Source organism: Uranotaenia lowii, chromosome 2 (assembly GCF_029784155.1).
Source record: "Uranotaenia lowii strain MFRU-FL chromosome 2, ASM2978415v1, whole genome shotgun sequence".
Lineage (NCBI taxonomy): Eukaryota > Metazoa > Arthropoda > Insecta > Diptera > Culicidae > Uranotaenia > Uranotaenia lowii.
This window is the reverse complement of record NC_073692.1, coordinates 6,669,487-6,691,045: the sequence shown is the minus strand read 5'-3', so window position 1 is coordinate 6,691,045 and position 21,559 is coordinate 6,669,487. Positions and strand designations below refer to the sequence as shown.

Below are 21,559 nucleotides of genomic sequence, written 5' to 3'. Positions count from 1 at the left end.
TGGTTTAAGATTTGGGATTATTTTTATTTCTTTCAGGTGCTCAGGTTAATTATGTTTGTTCTTGTGTTATTTTCCAGTTGAAGAGGTTCTACTGTAGTTGAATGTCCGAAGCTTTTGATGAGAAATTGTGTAGCCATTTTTTTATTATTGACGATCGGATTGTTTTTAGGATTGGCTACCGGGAGAAATTTTAATCTTTTTATTAGTTTCCAATTCTCTCAAGTATTTCTGGGATCAATAGAACTAGATAGCTCTATCATCTTATCCTTTATGTGTTGTTTTTTGCTTTTAAAAATACTCCTGAGGATTTTTTCCATCGTACTAAATTTTCAAGTTTTTTTGCATCCGTACCTCATTGTTGATGCGAACACCTATGAATCAATTTTTTTCATATGTTGTCCCAGAGAATACATAATATTTTGAATATGTAAAGAAACTAAAAAGTAGAATACCGCCTAAAAACCGTTAAGCCGAATATTCGGCTCACCGAATAGTTGAGCTAAATATTCGGCAGAATAGGCCGAATATTAATTATTAAAATCTTTGCAATTTTTCAAATGATTTTGGATAATTTACCAAATATCAAAATGTAATGATGTAAAAGCTACACAATCATCAAAAATGTATGGTTGAAGCAAAACTTCTTTGCTTTATCCGCGTATCTTTCACTGTAGATCGTACAAGAAAATGCTGACGAGTATCACTTTATACTTTGATTATCCTTTATTCCAGATTTTCTTTATACATATATCCAGGCATGCCTTTAAATCCAATAACGATTCGAGGTTTTCTCGAATTTCTCTGTGAAAATGTTTAGAATTTGTGTTCAATCACAATTTAAAAAAAAAATCAAATTGAACATAAATTTTGCATTTTTTAATCTTTTTTTAGAAAGTCGTCCTGAATGCCTGACCGTGTGGTTGAAAGTATGGTGTTCTTAAGGTTAAAGGTTCATCTTTTTCAACAACTATTTTGTAGGTATCTTGCTCAAATTCGACCTTAATCGAAATTGATATCAAATAACCAATTCCAAATGTTTGGCACCTGTTTCGAAATGTTGTTTTCCCGGTTTTCACAGGAACACCATCTCTTTGGTGATAAATGCCTTAAGCGGACCATAGACTACACACAACATTTTTCCAAATGTAAAGAAATTCGATGAAATACTGGCGCTGTAGATACTATTTGCATAGTGTATGGCACTGCTTGAATGAGCGCGAAAACGGTTTGAATGACATCGGTCGAGATCGAACAACATCAGATGTATTTCGAAAAATATGAAATAAGAGAAAAATAATGATATCGTTTAACAGACTTTTTTAATATTTATAGAACAACCAGCAAATCTATAATATTCACTGAAAAAAAAAATAAAAATAAAATGGTCATAATTTGTATATCTGGTAGTTTTACTTTTAAAGATCTTTAAAGTATTTTTTGTTATAAATGTCATTTTACCAATGAAAATTATACACACGTTGTTGAGCTTCTGAATATTAGTGCTAAGCCAAACAAAAAGTATAGTTTTGTGATAAGGTTTAGTTTATTACCTGTTGCTAGGAATTTCAAACTGATAAACGGTGATTAAATTTTTCATTGGAGTAATTTACAGAACAGTGAATCGGAAGTTTTGTAACATTATTTTTAATTTGAAAATACAATCCTCGTTCAAAATTCTGGTTTTGAAATAAAAAAAATATATCATATAAATTTAATTGCAAATAAGATTATCAAAATCAGATACTGAAGTATGAAGCTTCTGGAACTTAATTAAAATTGATTTGCTCTTGAATTTCAAGTTAAAACACAAAATTTTCAATATTAATAGTACAAATAAAATAGCACAAATAAAGAATGTGAAAAAGCGTTTTTTTTCTTCATGTTGGTACCTTCATAATTGATTTATAATAAAAAAAAATGGAATGAAGCCATGAAGTGTGAAGTTTAGTGAAGAGTATTTATCAATTGCATTACAAATAGCCAAACTTTCAGATGTAGAGCATCAAACCTTAAACTGGATTTTGACTTAAAATTTCCAAATTTTTATGTGAATGAGCTGGAAGCAGTTTCGGCGATATAATTGGTGTAGATCTTCAAATCCAGCAGTATAAGTTAAATGTCACAAAAAGCTATTTCGAATGTTAGCTTGATGGATTGCCTTGTTGCCGAAAAGATAATCGACTGATAACGGGAAAGTTTTAATCCACAAAGGAAAAAAAGCAAACTGATTTAGAAAATTTTTGCGTCCTTAACTCGATTTTTTTTGTCAGATTTTTTGTCAGAAAACTAATTAGTTCAGAGTTATATAATTTATAATTTTGTCGTCACGGTAAATTACTCACAGTCTTCAGAAAAATTGATCATGAAGTTAGAACCTTTTTTCTAAATCTTTTAGATACTGTACACTTTTGCTAAAAAGTGCACAAATTTTTCCAATGAATTTAGCCTTGTATTTTCAAAAGTTAAACCGAAAAACAGAGCAGTTAGACACTGCTTAAGATTTCTTCTTTCGATTTATTGTTGCACAGGAATCTCTTGTGTTTTATTAACGCATAAACTTGAATTTAGAAGGTTTTTAAAACTTAAACTCAAACTATCAAAATTTAAAATTTTCATATTCAATTTCTGTTTGGTAGTATGTAGGGCTAGGTGGGGTAATTATGAACAAAATTACTCAGTTTCTCATACTATCAGCTCAATCAAGTTGCTCTCTTATGTTGCAATCCTGGAAAGTAACCAAAAATGAATGACTGGTTGCCTTCTTCATTTTAAGATTTTTTTCTAATTTTTAAGTTGCAGCTTGTGGGCGTAAAACGCTTGTTCATAATTACCCCCTTATCTATGGGGTAATTATGAACACTGTAACGATTCTTGTTTTGTGATAACTTTTGATATTGGCTTTATTCCTAGATTGAAACCACATCTAAACAGTGCATTCTAGTGAGATTTGTTCATTTTTTAAATTTACTGTTGAGAAGTTACAGGATAATTTCAGTTTTTCATAGCTGGGAGGCATCTTTTCATATAATCACAGATCCACAATTCTAAAAAAATATATAAAGTAATTTTTAAGGCTTATTTTCAAGATTTGGATGGTTATCGTAATTTTGAAGGTAAAAAGTAAATTTTAATCATAAACCAATGCTGAGAAAACACATGTTCATAATTACCCCGCATCTTGAAAAGTATGGGGTAAATATGAACACGTCTTTGTGCGTGAGTGGGAATTTTTTTCAACGTAAAATCATATTACACCAAATAGAGCATCAATTACCAAACGTAAAACTTTCAAAAACAACATTTTATCTCCGTTCACATTGATGAGGGAGTCAATTAATAAGACACGTCTGAAAACGGTTTTCGTTTCTCAGAGACATACATTTTGTTAATAACTGTAACCACAAAATTTATACAGTTAGGTTTGCAAGTTATAACTAGTTATAACTTATCAATAGAATGACAGACTATCACATTTGATCAGTTTTGAGACCCTACTATGACCCTAACGGCGCTTACGGCGTTTGTTCGGAATTACCCCTTGTTCATAATTACCCCACTTAGCCCTACTTGATTCTTTTTACGGTCATCCATAATATGAATGAATTGAATTGAAAAGGACATCACCTTTCACCGATAAGGCCGATAAATCAAACAATAAACAAAATTACGGTGATATATCTCTTCTTAAAAAACAAATTGAACCAAACAAAATTTGGGGAGATGTAAAAATTTATAAGTTTGAAATTTCCATAAATTTGCACTGTTGTCATGTTCAAGTTAATTACAAATATTTTCTCTAAATTATCTTCATCAGAGTTTTGGAATTCGAATAGCTAATTAACTCTTCCGCCATATCCGTAATAGGTCAAATGAAAATAGTTTCTATATACCGTCAAACGGGGCAACATGCAAAAGCAGGGTTAGATGCAACATGTGTATACCACAACATTCATTCAATTTTTATTTCAATGTACTGTAATAATGTTATCATTCAATGATAACAAATTGATGATGACATAGTTTTTAACATCGTGAAGGAGTTCTTTTCAGGTTTTGATTGTCATAAAAATTTTAAAAAATCGGGCAATAAATGTATGGGAGGGTGGGGAATCATGAGCCAATTTTTTTCGTTGTTCCATAACTTCTTTATTACAAAAGATAAAATTAAAATAAAAAATGGTATGGTTTTCTACATTTTCAAGGTATCATAAGGTATTTTTTTAAAACTTTTAATAAGTTATTTTCCCCAAATTCTGACTGTTTGAAAAAAAGCAATATTTTTTGGATTTGGAAAAATGGTGGGGAATCGTGGGCCACCGAATCCAAATTGACCAAATAACATACAAAGTTTATGAGTTGACCCAAAACTGTGATTTCCTAATTCATTTCGTTATTTTAAAGCAATTTGAGATGATGAAATAAAAAAAGAGCTGTGTATGATCGCATAGATTCCAAAACCTGGCTCGCGAACGTTCTGGCAAAATTTCTTATAAAGGATGGACACAATATTTTTCATAATTCTTCATTTGGCATAAGAAAACTTTACAGGAAACACGTATTTTAAGTTCTGAATGTGTATAAAAACATAAAAATATAGGTGATTCAAGATGTGTGGCCCACGATTCCCCACAAGCTATGATTTGCAAATTGGTAACGTTTTTGTGACTTATTGATGTTTTCATCAAAAATTCCTTTTCCACGTGAAAGATCACAATAAAACTAAGATCATGAGCGTATGAGCATATTTTTGTTATGCACTTTAGGTTCCCCATCGATGAAATTAGCGGGTGTTTTTTTAATTATGTAAGTAAATTTTTCTAACTTTTTTTAGCTTGATAAATAAAAAAAGCATATGATGCGTATTTCAGTCAACAACATATAGAAATATACGCACACGCATAGCGACGACGATAACAGTTGGTTTGAGATTTTTATCTCAACACACATCTGAGATATTAAAAGTGGCCCACGTTTCCCCATGGCCCACGATACCCCACTTTCCCCTACAAATTTTTACATTTCTCGGTGTCGTTAAAAAACTTTGCCTAGTATGACGGATTGGCCTAATGATATCACCTACAAACTTTATATTGCTTTCATTATCCTATACCAACACTGTTGGTGTATAAATATTTTTCGAATAATCACTAAATTTTTTTAAACAAATATTTTTATAATTCAGTTAGCTGTCTGGGGCAAAATGCAACAAAATGCAAATAAGAACTAAATCTCATAAATCACGTTTACATATGCTGAGATGTGATTGTTTTGCATTATGCGTTTGTTAACATTAAAATTTAATCCATCCTAAGAATTATTTTCATGATTTAAGCTAAAAGAATATTTTGTAATATTTTTTAACCCTAAATGTATGCAGAAGATTAACACTTTTTTCTTAAAAAAAATTTTGACAGAAAAAAATGAAAAATTTAATTTGAACACCACCAAACATTAATGCAAATGGTGCATTATGCGTTATAACATCACAAATGTATCAAAAACTATAAATTTTTAAACGTTTTCATTCGATTTTTCGTTAATTACAGAGTTTGTTGCAACTTACCCCTTTTTCTAAGTAGGGTGAAAATCACATGTTTTTGTAAATTTAGAAGAAAATGGTAAAAGCAATATTTTTTCTGACTGCGTCAGTTTGGTGTCCCCTCAACCTTAAAACTTTTGATGTACAAGAGGTATGATAATCTGTAAGCATTAAGATTTTAGAAGCCATTGAAGTTGAAAATTGTTGCATGTTGCCCCAGTTGACGGTACCTTTTATTTCAACACTAGCTGACCCGGTGTGCTTTGCTACACCTTTCAGAATCAAATGATATTTTAAAAAATCATTCAAATTTTAATTGGTTTTGGTATTATTTCAAATCAAATTATGACGAAATTAATAAGCAACCACTATAAAATGAGGGCTGGAGTTTCAAATTGCAACACAAACCATAACTTATATTCTGAATCTTGATTTATAAATTTGTTTTAAAGATCTGATAATTTTCATCTGTTTCCTTAAGTTTCGCCCTAAAAAAGAAGGGTCCCAAATTAATCGTTCGTAAATAATCTAACTTATAAAGTATGGTTGTTTTTGCTTAATATGTTCTGGATTTATGCTAAAAAAACTGATTAGAGAGCCCCCCCCCCTGTCCTTCCCTTCACCCCCTGCTGAATGGAGATTGTAATCTTTAATAAATATTTTTTTCGTTCCCAAAAATCCTCTTATATCAAATATAGTTCCATTGGTTGATAAGTATTTAAGCTTTACAACAAAAATTGTATGGAGCCCCTTTCTTTCTTTCCCTCTCTACCCTGTAAAGCATAAGAGTCTATAACAATCGTAGAAACATATCTCGTAACCAAGTACCTTTCCATGTCATATTTGTTTCCATTTGTTGGCTTCGTAAGCATAAATTGAGAACATATGCTAACAAAATTGTATTGGGTTCACCTCCCTCCTCCCATGTACCTTCTCACTGAAAGGAGGATGATGTGTCAAATAATCATAGAGTCATACCAATTTCCATGTTAAGTATTGTCCATTTCTCGGATTTTGTAAAATAAAAGTTAAATGTAAGCTTCCCTCTTCCCTTCCTATATTCCATGCCATGCCAAATTTGGTTTTATTTACGTAGTAAATTTTTGAGTTTTGTATAAACTTGAAAGGGAGTACCATCCCCCTTTCCGTTCTCTTCTTTCAATAGAGGGGTGATAACCTTATATTCATAAAAGTATTTTTCGTACTCAAATACTTTTTGATGCCAAATTTGGTTTCATTTGCTCGATTAATTCTCGAGTTATGGAAAAAACAATGGAAACCCCCCCTTCTTCCTTTATATCTTACCGCTTAAAAGGTACGGCTTCAATTTGTAATAGAAACATTTCTCGTATCCAAATACACTCACATGTCAAGTATGGTTCAATTTGCTTGATCAGCTCTCCAGTTATACTGAAAATTGTAAGGGAGACCTCGCCTCCCCCTTTTCATCCACCTCTTCGAAAGAGTGAGGGATACCAAATATTCATAGAAGCATTTCTCGTACCCAAATATCGTTCAATGCCAAATTTGGTTCCAATTGCTGTTTTAGTTCTTGAGTTATGCAGTAAAAATTGTATGAAACTCCCCTCCCTCTTTCCTTCCTCCCCGCTGTAAGAAGGAAGGGGTCTCAAACAATCATCAGAACATGTCACGTTCCCAAATACCCGCCCATGCCAAGTTTGGTTCCATTTGCTTAATTACTTTCTTAGTTATGTTGAAAACTATAAAAGAGGCCCCTCCCCCTTTATATCTCCCTACTGGAAAGAGGGAGGGGTCTCAAATTACCAAAGAAATATTTTTCGTATCCAAATACCCTCCAATGCCAAATTTGGTTCAAATTGCTTTATTAGTTTTTGAACTATATAAAAAAAAATGTGAAAGAGGCCCCTCCCCCTTTCAACTGGAAAGAGGGAGGGGTCTCAAATAATCATTGAAATATTTTTCGTATCCAAATACCTTCACATGCCAAATTTGGATCCAATATCTTGAATAGTTTTCGAGTTATATGAAAAATTGTAAGGTAGCCCCCCTCCCCCCTTCCTATCACGCCATTGAAAGGAGGGAGGGGTACCAAATATTCATAGAAATATTCCTCGTTCCCAAATACCACCCCATGCCAAATATGATACCATTTGCTAGATGGGTTCTCGAGTTATGCAAAAAATTGTCTTTTGTTTGGGAGGCCCCTCCCCCCCTTCATGAGAGAGGGAGGGGTCTCAAACCACAATAGGAACCTTCCCCTGCCTCCAATACTCCCACCTGCCAAGTTTCACGCAAATCGGTTCAGTAGTTTCCGAGTCTATAGGGAACAGACAGACAGACAGACAGACCGACAGACAGACAGACAGACAGACAGACAGAAATTCATTTTTATATATATAGACTAGCTGACCCGGTGTGCTTTGCTACACCTTTCAGAATCAAATGATATTTTCAGAAATCATTCAAATTTTTGATTGTTTTTGGTATTATTTTAAATCAAATTATGACGAAATTAATAAGCAACCACTATAAAATGAGAGCTTCAGCTAGAGTTTCAAATTGCAACACAAACCATAACTTTTATTCTGAATCTGAATTTATAAATCAAATTGTTTTAAAGATCTGATAATTTTCATCTGTTTCCTTAAGTTTAGCCCTAAAAAAGAAGGGTCCCAAATTAATCGTTCGTAAATAATCTAACTTCTCTAAAGTATGGTTGTTTTTGCTTGATATGTTCTAGATGTATGCTAAAAAACTGATGAGAGAGCCCCCCCCTATCCTTCCCTTCATCTCCTGCTGAATGGAGATTGTAATCTTTAATAAATATTTTTTTCGTTCCCAAAAATCCTCTTATATCAAGTATAGTTTCATTGGTTGATAAGTATTTAAGCTTTACAACAAAAATTATATGGATCCCCTTTCTTTCTTTCCCTCTCTACACTGTAAAGCATAAGAGTCTATAACAATCGTAGAAACATATTTCGTAACCAAGTACCTTTCCATGCCATATTTGTTTCCATTTGTTGGCTTCGTAAGCATAAATTGAGAACATATGCTAACAAAATTGTATTGGGCTCACCTCCCTCCTCCCATGTACCTTCTCACTGAAAGGAGGATGATGTGTCAAATAATCATAGAGTCATACCAAAATGATTTTCCATGTTAAGTATTGTCCATTTCTCGGATTTTGTAAAATAAAAGTTAAATGTAAGCTTCCCTCTTCCCTTCCTATATTCCATGTCATACCAAATTTGGTTTTATTTACGTAGTAAATTTTTGAGTTTTGTATAAACTTGAAAGGGAGTACCATCCCCCTTTCCGTTCTCTTCTTTCAATAGAGGGGTGATAACTTAATATTCATAAAAGTATTTTTCGTACTCAAATACTTTTTGATGCCAAATTTGGTTTCATTTGCTCGATTAATTCTAGAGTTATGGAAAAAAAAAATGGAAACCCCCCCTTCTTCCTTTATATCTTACCGCTTAAAGGTACGGCTTCGATTTATAATAGAAACATTTCTCGTATCCAAATACACTCACATGTCAAATATGGTTCAATTTGCTTGATCAGCTCTCCAGTTATACTGAAAATTGTAAGGGAGACCTCGCCTCCCCCTTTTCATCCACCTCTTCGAAAGAGTGAGGGATACCAAATATTCATAGAAGCATTTCTCGTTCCCAAATATCGTTCCATGCCAAATTTGGTTCCATTTGCTGTTTTAGTTCTTGAGTTATGCAGTAAAAATTGTATGAAACTCCCCTCCCTCTTTCCTTCCTCCCCGCTGTAAGAAGGAAGGGGTCTCAAACAATCATTAGAACATGTCACGTTCCCAAATACCCGCCCATGCCAAGTTTGGTTCCATTTGCTTAATTACTTTCTTAGTTATGTTGAAAACTATAAAAGAGGCCCCTCCCTCTTAAAATCTCCCTACTGGAAAGAGGGAGGGGTCTCAAATTATCATAGAAATATTTTTCGTATCCAAATACCCTCCCATGCCAAATTTGGTTCAAATGGCTTTATTAGTTTTTGGACTATATAAAAAAATATGAAAGAGGCCCCTCCCCCTTTCAACCGGAAAAAGGGAGGGGTCTCAAATAATCATTGAAATATTTTTCGTATCCAAACCTATCCAAACCTTCACATGCCAAATTTGGATCCAATATCTTGATTAGTTCTCGAGTTATATGAAAAATTGTAAGGTAGCCCCCCTCCCCTCTTCCTATCACGCCACTGAAAGGAGGGAGGGGTACCAAATATTCATAGAAATATTCCTCGTTCCCAAATACCACCCTATGCCAAATATGATACCATTTGCTTAATTGGTTCTCTAGTTATGCAAAAAATTGTCTTTTGTTTGGGAGGCCCCTCCCCCCCTTCATGAGAGAGGTAGGGGTCTCAAACCACAATAGGAACCTTCCCCTGCCTCCAATACCCCCACCTGCCAAGTTTCATGCAAATCGGTTCAGTAGTTTCCGAGTCTATAGGGAACAGACAGACAGACAGACAGACAGACAGACAGACAGACAGACAGACAGACAGACAGAAATTCATTTTTATATATATAGATTAAAAGTATCAAACTTATTTCATGCTCCTAGTAAACAGCATTATCGTTCTTCAAATAACTTATAAAAGTCAATTGATGCCTTCCGAGGGCTTAATCCGGCCCTGGTTGTACCTATCAAATTTGAACAAACATCATTACCATCAAAGTGAAAAGTTCAAACCTGTAGAGAGGTACCGTAAACAGGGGTAACTTTGATCAACATGAAATTTTACCATATAATCATCAATATGTCTAAAGTTAAAATATCTCAAAACTTTTTTCTTCTTCTTCTTACACAAGTTGGGAAAATTTTGGGTTTGTTTTTGAAAATTTGAAATGTATTAAAAATGTAATTTCAAAATATTGAGATATCTATTTTTTGAAGGCTCGCAAACAAACACTCTTTTTGATGCATTCAAAGCATTTAGAAGCTAACAGGTTAATTCATGCCTTAAATTTAACTCCAGGATCCACTAACTTTAAACCACCTTCATAAAGATAGGTAGATCATTAGGTATTACATTGCGCTTAACCTCAATCGATAGAGCCGTGTAAACGCAGGGTCAAAAATAGTTATGAAATTTCGGATGATATGTATGAGATTTGAAACAAAATTGCAATTTATGGAAAATTGAGAGGTCCTATTGCTCAAATAAGTAATCAGTTGCATACTTTGAAAAAACTTGTGTAGCAATTAGTAAAATTTATGATCAAAAGCGTTCAATATACTGACTACGAGACAGTTTTTCTTTGGCAATTTAGCAGTATAACAGCAAAATATTCGAATTTCGGAAAGCATTTTTTCAAATGTAGTGGTAAAAATATACTAAAAAATGACTTGTTACAAATTGTAATGAATGCTACTTTATTTTAGATCCAACAAAATTTAAAAAAAAAATTCCCGTAAACAATATGTTTTTCATTCGCATAAGCGCTTAATGCATTGAAGATACTTTGGTGAACATTTTTATATTTTTTGCAGAATTTTAAAATAAGTAGTTTTGCAAGAAAACTCATATTTTAAAAAATTTCCATACATTTCTGTGAAATTTCTAAAACTATTTTTGGCAGGCCTACTAATACATATGCAAGCAACGGAGTAGTATACCTATGAATCTAGCTATCCTAACCTTCATCACACGGTGATGACAGCTGATCTCTCCCTGTTTTGAAAATCATGCCACGCCAGATGAAGTACCCTATTACTGTTTTCAGTTATGTTATATCCCAGAATTCACTGGACGAAAGGTTACAAATTTAATAATCTTTGAGGCACCGAAAATTTTTCGATTAATTTTGTGGAATTTCATAATTTATTATATATCATTTAAGTTATGTCTCTAGAGAAGTACCTCTATCACAGTAATTAAAGAACGAGAATTCTCAAAGTTGGTCCGCAATTTGATTACAAATAGCGTATTCGATTATAAGCAGTGGCAATCTCAGGGCTAGAAGTTGGCCACGTTTTAGTTACTATGTTACTTTTTTAGACTGGTCACTCAGATGTAACTTATTTTGAAATTTGGTCACTAAAGTCACATTTTTCAATAATTTCTTCACAACTTAGCTATTTTTTAAACATTTTTTTATAATTATTTAAAATTCCGATTTATGTCACTCGTTTCAAGACACGCAGTAAGTATTTATCAGTTTTAACACAAGATTTACCTCAATTTGACGTGTTCCTTCATTTACTTTCGATATGATCAAGAAAACTCCTTAAAACCGTCAAAATGGAGACTGATTAATGTTAATCCAAAGTATCAAATTCTAAATAGAGACGAAATCGATTGTTAAATCAAATTTAAAACAGTCTAATAAATTTCTGCAACCGTGTTTTACGTTCAAAGGAGTCCAGTACTGGTTTTAAAAATATAAAACATGCCACATTCACCTTAACAGATAAAAAATAATTCAAATATATTGACAAAAGTAATCAATCTTACCCCGGATTACGGTACTCATACCTAACAGCGTTAACGAAGAAAAGTTTTACAAAAATTAGGGTGGTTAAAACGTCAGACAATCTTTGCTGGTGTTTAGTGGAACAGATCAAGTCTTCGATTTTTCGGATACATTCTGTTAAAAATAGGGGGTTAATTTCAGTTTTAAATTTTCTTGATTTATTGAAGGATGTCTGATGTTTGGCTTTTGGAGTTTATAACAAATAAAATTTATTTCTAACGAATTCAACACCAATCAGCTGATTCGAAAAATTGCAAGCATACTTGTCATAGGAAATATGTTTAATTTTTCACAATTGGATGGATGATCAATAAAGATTTACTGAAATATATCAGAGAATGCGTAAACGGTCTTCCAAAAATACTATTAAACATTCGTAACTATGTTCATTTCTGGATGCAACATGAATCGCCCATGCTTTGGCTGTGTCCTGGTGTAGTTTGGTACAAAGCATGTGCTCCAGCATTGAACCCCATTGAGCTATTGGTTCACCTAATTGTTCGAGGGCTTTGATATGGCTTCGAAATTCATTCACAGTTGATTGCAGACAAGCAGCTGTTTCGGTCTTCATACGAGGAATCTCGAGCAAGTCTTGAAGATGTCGCTTTTTCAATAAATATTCGTTAGAATAACGGTTAAGCAAAGTTTGCCAGGTTTCTCGTAATTTTCGGCACTGAATCCTATGGCTTCGATCACTTGAGCAGCTTCATCTTTTAGCGCAGATCGCAGGTGATGGAACTTCTGTAAATCCGATAGTTCCGCATTTTTATGTACCAGAACCAAAAAAGAGTCATGGAATGCAATCCACGCACGATAATTACCGTCAAAAGCGGACAGCGCAATAGTTGGCGACTTGAGGTCAGAAAATGCGACAGTCAGAGACTCCATCGGTCTCGTTTTTGGTGTAACTTTTGGAGCAGCCATTTTTGATAGAAGAAAAGCCTTTATCTTGAAAAGTCTTGGTTCGAAGTGGCTCTGAATGGATGTTCTTCATACTGACGCTCTAAATCATCAAATGCTGCCCACACACGATCGATTTCTTTCAATCTGAGCGGTAACTACAACGCGTCCCGCTCAGCATCGAATTGTTCAATGAAATCTTCAGCACGTTTTAAACACTCCCCAAGTGTTTTCTTTTTTACACTAAGTTTATTCCTGATGGTCTCCGTGGCCGAGTCCATATTAAGAAACTGGAATGAAAATGTATGTGATTGCTAAAAACACAGGTTATGCCGACAAATCACACGAAAATCATGAAACCTTACTAACCTCAAGCAAGTTTTAATGCGTTGTATGTTGTTGATTGTTGAATGACTGTGTCGCTAAAGCTGACTTTTCACAGTGTGCTTGCTGTCAGCATCCAGCAGAGATATTGACAACTGTAATGTGTAGGAGCAAGATCAGAGAGATGAATTTATATATGTTCATCAAATAAGATTATAAACTTAGAAACGATAGTAATCAATGAACGTTAGAGTGGTCCAAAAACCGATGTGTCTCTAAATCATGGAAAAGGCAGAATTTGAAGAGGAAAGACATAAGATCCTTGAGGCTGGTTTTTTTAACGGGTTTAACAACGAATTTGTCCTCATAATACTTCGAAAACATGCCAGAAAAAAGTACCGAAGTGATGCAACCACTTTCAAATGCACGACAAAATTGCTGTTTCTTAAAAACTTTGTTCGAGGTTATTGTTAGCTGCTTCGCAATTTTTCCCAGAAAGTGTAACCTAAACTCAGAGCTTCAAGTACAATGAAGAGCTTATTTAACTGAACACTTTTAAACGGTAACAAAAATTCCTTCTACACGTTACTACTAACAGCTCGAAACTAATAAGTTTTATGTAACAAAGTACGCTTTTATTGAACCATTTTGTTCGTGTATCTCAAGGAGATATTTGTTTAGTTGTAAGTGGGTTAGTATTTTTATAACAAATCTATAGCAATAATAAGGGGGAATGTTGGCTTTATGCCCCTACTAAGAATACTGATATTCTTGAATATTTCCACAAATCTGTAGATATATGAAAACCGCACAATAACAAAAGATTTTTATTAAGATATTTAAACATCCGGGATATACATTTTCACCACATGTCAGCTTTGGATTAACTATATCTCATTGTATAGGTTTAGGTAGTGCCACCTATATCCCGTTCCTACTTCTCCTAAATAATGAGATGTTACGGGGTAAAGTATGGTATACGTTAATAAGTTTTCCCATCAAAAATGCTCTTTCGCTCTTTTCAACATTTCTAAATTAAATTTGAAAAAAATCTGTTAGTATGCTTGTTCGTCATTGGGCTTGTTTATATAGAAGCAAAACCAAATTTACAACGTTACGAAATTTGAATTTATAATTTGACGCCGCCTCCTTCGTATGATGAATATGCAACTACATAAATACAAGGTACCAACGTTTGTAAAAAATGCAACCAAGGCCTACTATCTACTCAGGCCGACTAACAGGTTTAGTAACACTGCTAAAATGTAAGGCATTTAAGAGAAGTAGGCTACGACTGGTTTGGAGAGCACGCGTTTTTTTTCTGTCACGTGCGCGAAAATTTTTCGAAATTATTAATTTTTCTGCGGTTTAACTTCCGAAACATTTGAATTCATATATTTAAAAAGGTGTTAAGTGAATTTAATGTTTATATGCTCACAAGCTTTCGCCGGAAAGAGAATATCAGTTTTCAAAAGAAGCAGAACAGATTCGAGTTCTTTCCGTGTTCCGTGAAAATTGTTATTTATTTGATTGTTTTGAATATAATTTTGTGATAAGTCTAAACGAGTTGCCGGGTGCGGATAGAAACACTAATCGGCGGAGGTGTTTTCAATCGGCTTGTGGATAGGCTTGTGGATAAGTTTCAAACTGGTTTATGAGTGTACCGAAATTTGCCGTGAGCAGGTGGTTTCTATCGTTTGTATGAGAATTAAAAGGGAGTTCGTGGCATCAGGGAGGGAAGTTATTTTACTTCGAAAATTGTGTGCTGTGGCTGTAGTTTGTCATATTTAGTGATTTAGTGAGTTGATTGAATAACGAGCAAAAGAGTATATTTGCACAACGAACTGCCACAACCAATTTCAAGCATGAAAATTCAAATTGGTGTTTCGATTGTGATTGGAAAATGGATGGTCGTTTCATGCAAGTGTGATGAAAGTAGATATCCCGATTCGGACAAAAGCCGGGATAATCTTGGCATGCTAAGATAGGAAAAGTTTATTTCAGTTTGATTTGCGGACCACCAAGAAATTGCTGAAGCCTTATGATGACTTGATGATAAGTATCCTTATTTACTTTTGTATTTTTACGGTTACTCTATTTTTTTATTATTTTTACTCGTGCGGTGAGGTCTTTTTGAAAGTAAATGTGTTTTTCTAATTAATCAAGACCTTTATTTTTTAAAATTTTATACACGTAAACTGCATTTTGTTAATCATATCTTGCAATTCCACTTTAAATTGATAAAAGAAAGCAAACTTTACAGATTACAATGGTCTAGAGTTAAAAATTTAAATAAGTACAATTGCATAAAATATATTAACCCTTTTCATTGGTGGACACCTTTCTAAATTAGCAAAATTTTATTACTGGGGTAAATTTTTGAAAAACCTTTCGAGTTCTAAACATACTTTGAAAGGTTTTATGTTTTACTAATGATGACAAATGTAGGGAGAAAAATCTTTCTATCATATTAATGTGTGTTCATATGTGTATGTATTCTTTTTGGCGCTGAAAAAATATTTCTATCATATTAATGTGTGTTCATATGTGTATGTATTCTTTTTGGCGCTGAAATCTTTAAGAATGGAAAAATTCTAAGGATTTCAGGGCTGTATTAATAATTTCTCTGCCCTTTCAAATCTTTTCAAAAGCGAGCAATGGCGCTTTAACCATGGTCGATGACCTGAGATGAAGGTACAGGGATCCAAAATGAAAACAGTGTATGATGGTTAAAGAAGAGTTTCTTTAATTATTGTATTGTTAAATTTTGGACTTTATGTAGAAAAACCTCATTTCCATCCCCTGAAGGAAGAATCGCAAGGCCCAACACCAAGGAGCATAGAAATATCTTAGCATCTATGCTCCCAACGAATTAATATTAAATAAACATGGGAACGTATGGTACTGTTGTCCACGTTTCTTCCTCCCCTGGTTCCAGTTGTCTCTGCGTCCAATACTGCACAGTGGGCCCGGCCTTGATAAGATGAATAGTAAATGTATTTTTACTATTCACCGGGATGCTGACAAGATCTGGCTGTGTACGTATCATAAGCATATAAGCACTGCTAAAATGTAAGGCATTTAAAATATTGAGCGTTACGTATGCTACGAAGTCATTTTATATCAGTTCATTTGTGGCCAATCAGAGCCACACTAGAAACGAGTGCAATTTATTCCGTATGACAAATTGAGTGTGCTAGCGATAATTTCCCATTGCAATCGGCCACGAATACCAAAGGACTCGAATGGCGGCAGCTCAAGGTGTCGCTGAACACTTTCATATCTAGCTACTTCGTATAGAAACACTTTGCTAAAAGTATTTGTTGACAAACAATCCATACCGATTATGAAATGGTACTCGTAAACGATTGACTGAATTCAGCTGATTACTAAACATTTTGATCGTGAATCACTTCATATTCTATTTCTTCTACATTTAATAACAACAATTCGAGCGCAAATATAAATCGAGCATTTCAGATAAAACCTTTAGATATTTTTTAATGTAAAATGTTTTGAAATATTAAACAATTTGAAGCTTGGGATATTTTAACAATTAGTATGCCATGTCCTACGTTTCAATTAGTCCCCATATGTACTTTCGAAAATCCTAAAATGAAACAACACATTTTTTTTCTACGATTTTCTAATTACTCGCTGTGAGCTTTTTGTGTATTTCAGGTTATACAAACGAATAAAATTTCCGCGTCGCATCAAAGAAGGCACGAAAATTATCGAAAGAAGTAAATGGACCATGTACGTGAAAAATGTCGGAAATTAAATGTGTGAAAAGATTTTCCTAAGTCGATATTGACTGACTTCAATCAAATCACCAATTCATAGAAAAAAAAAACTCTACAGGCACACTTGCTAGAGAGAAAGATGAATTTAAATTTAATTATACCTCTTATTAAATTATCGCTGTGAAGCAAAAAAAAAACACCCGTGAGTTAGCGCCCATTAGCGAACCATGGAAGGGTATCATTATCACACTGATGCGTTAGAAGGTTTTTTTTTATTACTGCTCAACCCCGCCTATGGACACAGTTTTCTTCTTTCAGTTTTTCAGCAAATCAAATGACTTCACGTTACATTTCCCCTTCCGCTAACTTCTGTTTTGTTTCTGTTTTTTTCCTTCGATTTTTTCATTAAGGTTGTCGAACTAGTTGAGACTTTGTACGCCTATTAGGAGTTGTATAATTGCTGCATAGTGGAAGGAAAAACACGAGAAATTACGTGCAAGAAACGGTGCTCTTTATAGGTTAAATTGGTGGCCCCCTCTAAACGAAACCGCGGCCTACTGGGTACGACCGGACACGAGTTGAGGCTGAAGAAGCGCAAGGACCATGTCGACTACTTTGATGAGGCGATGTGTTCAATACCAGAGCAATGGCGATCCGGTTCGCTCAGTTTTAAAAATTATTCAAACGCGCATTGATTATTATTTTTCAAAGGTTAATTAATTTATGAGCACATTTTGGAATTTTCGGATTTGATGATCCGAACGTTGTAAATTGCCCCAATAACTAATGATTACGAGTTGGCTAGCGGTGGGTAATGATTTTGAAATTAGCCGTGCCTACTGCGATAGACCAAACAAAATTAAAGAAAATCAAAGTAACATATACCAACTTGATTCAGTCCACTATTTTGGAATCTTGTATCGATGCCAACGACAGGGACCAAACGGACGGATACATTTTGGCAGCATTCCATAACATCAGCCGACATTGCCGGATTCAACTTTTCTCCATTTCCAATAGATAGATCGAACTGTGACATCGCCGTCGATGTGGTTAGCAATCCTAAAATAAAACTATTGTTAGTGACAGAAGCAATTACGACACTACAGATGTTAGTTCGATACAAGTTTTACCTTTAGACCGCTTTTTCTTGTCGCATTTTGGCATAAGGTAGGGAATTATTTTCCTATTCCAGAACTTTGGCAAGGCATGTTTGCGTTCAAAGAAACCTGAAAATAATCAAAGGCAATTATTTCTGCTTTAAATCAATTGGTACACTCATTTTGATGCCTGAAAATATTTATCATCCGAGCGTATTTTAATTTCTTTCTGCTTCGTTGTTCCGACTATCTACCTCTAATTATTTTAGTCCAGTTGTTTGATTAAAGGATTTCTGATGATGAAAAGAGCTGTCAATGTGATAAGGAAAAGGCCGTGAAAAAAAACGACAACAATCCTAAAAATATGCACAACATTCACTTTTCATACAAGTTGAAATCGTAAAGTGTCACTAATAAAACTTTATAGTAATACAAGTTGAAATATCTCAGTTGTGAGACAATTTAAAAATATAGCGTAGTATAACTATGAGTCAGTCTTAATATTTTTCAAAATTTAGGAAAAAAAATGTTGAAGTGGGGAAAACTATATACAACTGGAGAAGGACTGAAAGTCAAGATCATCAGCTCCATGTACTTATGCAATTTAAAAAAAAAAACATTCTTAAGCTTTTCCTCAAGGTTTTTGTAAAACAGTTTGTGCTGGACGTATCGAGGGAAAGAGAAGTTTTGTGTGCAAAATAAGCGATGGGCGCGTTCGCAATCCCGGTATACAATTTCTCATGTGTTCAACAGAGGCAGCAATTGCTTTCACTATAATTTCAATCCGATTAGCTGTATTCTTATGGAATCTGCGTTAGAGTAAAGGACCTTTTTAGCAAGGTGTGTTAGGGGAGAATGAAGATACTTGTTCCCTGGGGAAACTTGATTCCTTCGCTATATCTCGAAACAGGGCTATCTAACAAACATCTATGCTTTTATCTCACAAAATTTTATAAATTTTATTTTTCGATCTATTGAGATTTGCTCGAAAAATTTTACAAAATGTGATTTGAGGATCTTTTTTTATCACTTTAAAATGTTTCTCACATGAAAAAAATATGATAAAAATATTTATTCAATATGTCAATCTTTGGAGTATAATATGAACTTTATAATGCCATACTTTCAAAGCAATAGTAAACTCTCAATTTTTTAGGAGCAGTTTTCCAAAATGTATGTTCTGGGCTTAGTATAGTCAAAAACGATTTTTTTTTCTGAATGGATTGTGATCATTGGTTATCATGATATTACTAATACCTGTCCAATGTTTATACAGTAATCAGTTAAAAAGAACTGAAAATACTGTGTTTATTTAAAACATAGAAAATTGCACCTTAAGGTATGCAAAGACTTTAGGGTAGCAGACAAACTTTTAGAATTCTCTTTGTCAGACACTTACAAACTGTGAAATAAGAACTAATATGGCAAAAATAGTCATCGGCCTCTTTATCTTCGAATTTTACCAGATTTTTGTTTAAGGTCAGGGTACCCTGAACTAGGGATCAAGTCTCCTTTAGTTAAGGATCAAGTCTCCTGTAACTTAAAATATCACAATTTTGTTAGTCTCACGAAAATGCTTCTAGTTCATCTACGAGTTCATGAATCGTTCTAATTTTTTGAACTGGAATTATTAGAACTATTAAAGAACAAACCAAAAAGTCTGCATTTGTCTGGCAGAAATGTCAAAATTCGGGAAGTCTGGATATCCGAAAAAAATGTCAGACGAATGTCCAAAAAGTCTGGAAGATGCAGACAAAATCTGGAAGGGTGACATCACTGTGCATCACCCAAGTAACCATAAGCATTAAGCCATAACCCTTAATCAGCATTAAATCAACATTTCTAATGCAAGTTTGCATTATATCAACATTCATAATGCTTTTTAGTTATATGTAAGCATTATTAATGCATAGAAGCAATAACAAAATTTAACACTAATGATAGCACTAAATGCACATATAGAGCTACTAAATAAAGTTAAGAAGCATTAAGACTATAGCACTAGAACTTCCTGTTAATGCTTATATAAAGCTTTTATAAAGCGCAGAAACGTCAAACCCGCGAATGTAAACAAGAATGATTTTTTCATTTGCCGCGTGTGAGTAAGCAAGACAGCAAACGAAAACAATCAGAGCGAGCAGTTGCAGTTGTCTTCTCCCAAAATTTTCCAATACATTTCCAAACCTTCTCATGCATACATTGTCTATGAAGTTGTGTGACCCGAACAGTACTTCAAGTACGGGGTTTTTCACCTACCTTATCAGCATTAAGAGTGGTCGAAATGGTAAAGGCGCAAGGAAAGATAAAGGCTGCTGAGGGATCCTCGGTTCGAGACTCATCAAAGTATTCATAATTCAATTATAATCACTTCTCATTTCATAGAACACTTCATTTTTAGTTTATTTATTTAGTTTAGTTTAGTTTATTTATTTCGTCAACCGTAACGTAGACTACATAGTTTGATACATGTGAATTTCCTTAAGACTAGGTTTAAGCAGTGTCTGCTTTACAATTTCTCCTTAAGAGTTTAGATTTCTTCGATTAAAATATTGTTTGAGTTTTTGCCGAGACATTGTAAAGTCAATGGTTTCGCAGTGTTGATTGTAAGAGGCCATCATGCGATTTATTGGCCCGTTTTTCGCGTAGTTTGTGCGATAGTTATTAATGAAAAATAAATTTCGATTTCGGAGTTGCCGAGAAGGTGCATAAAAGTTTAATTTTGATAGAATTTCTTTTGAGTCAATACGCTGCGAAACAATATCGTTTACAAATGAAACCATTGCATATTCACGGCGTTCTTTTAGTGTTTGTGTGTCAATGAGCATGCAGCGCGCTTTATATGATGGAAGTGGAAATGATGTCCAACCTAATTTACGAAGAGCATATAGTAGAAATTGCTTTTGTACTGATTCTATTCTTTCTTCGTGTGAAATTGAATAAGGTGACCAAACAACGCTGCAATATTCCAGTAAAGACCTTACATAGGCAATATATAGTGTTTTTATTGTGTATGGGTCTTGAAAATTAAAGCAAAAGCGCTTAATAAAGCCCAGCATGTTATTTGCCCTATGGATGATAGTATTGTAATGGTCTGTGAAAGTAAGTTTAGAGTCTAAGATAATTCCTAAATCCCTAACTCGTTCACATTTTTCTACATTCTGATCTCCTAATGTAATTGTGATGTTTGGTGTTGTTCTTTTTCTGCTAAATGATATAAAATTGCATTTTTTTACATTGAGCTTCAGAAGGCTTTTTTTGCACCACTGTTAGAAAATGTGAATTTCATTCTGGAATATGCTGATGTCTTCTTCATTTCTTATTTCCAAATAGAGCTTCATGTCGTCGGCATAAATGAGCATTTTAAGATTTTTGAGAATAAAGGAAATGTCGTTTACATAAAGTATGAAAAGTAGAGGTCCTAAATGAGATCCTTGCGGAACTCCTGAAGTGACTTGAATAG

General features: G+C 33.8%; 2 protein-coding genes across 6 annotated transcripts in view; one reads left to right on the top strand and one right to left on the bottom strand.

Annotated features, from left to right (window-relative positions):
- Positions 1-21,559, top strand: part of LOC129745692 (60S ribosomal protein L9) — a 285,451-nt gene that overhangs the window by 161,956 nt on the left and 101,936 nt on the right. The gene's annotated exons all lie outside the window — the stretch shown is intronic.
- LOC129745689 (uncharacterized) overlaps positions 1-21,559 on the bottom strand; it is a 71,475-nt gene that overhangs the window by 9,900 nt on the left and 40,016 nt on the right. For 3 of the 5 annotated variants that reach the window (XM_055738971.1, XM_055738967.1, XM_055738972.1), the window contains exons 2-3: positions 18,133-18,228; positions 17,885-18,061 (exon numbers count right to left, since the gene is read on the bottom strand). In XM_055738971.1, the coding sequence (XP_055594946.1) occupies positions 17,885-18,061; positions 18,133-18,228 (273 nt within the window). Of the gene's footprint in view, positions 1-12,167; positions 13,223-13,301; positions 13,412-13,655; positions 15,875-17,884; positions 18,062-18,132; positions 18,229-21,559 lie in introns of those variants that run through there. The other 2 variants (XM_055738969.1, XR_008737168.1) reach the window with 2 other exon arrangements.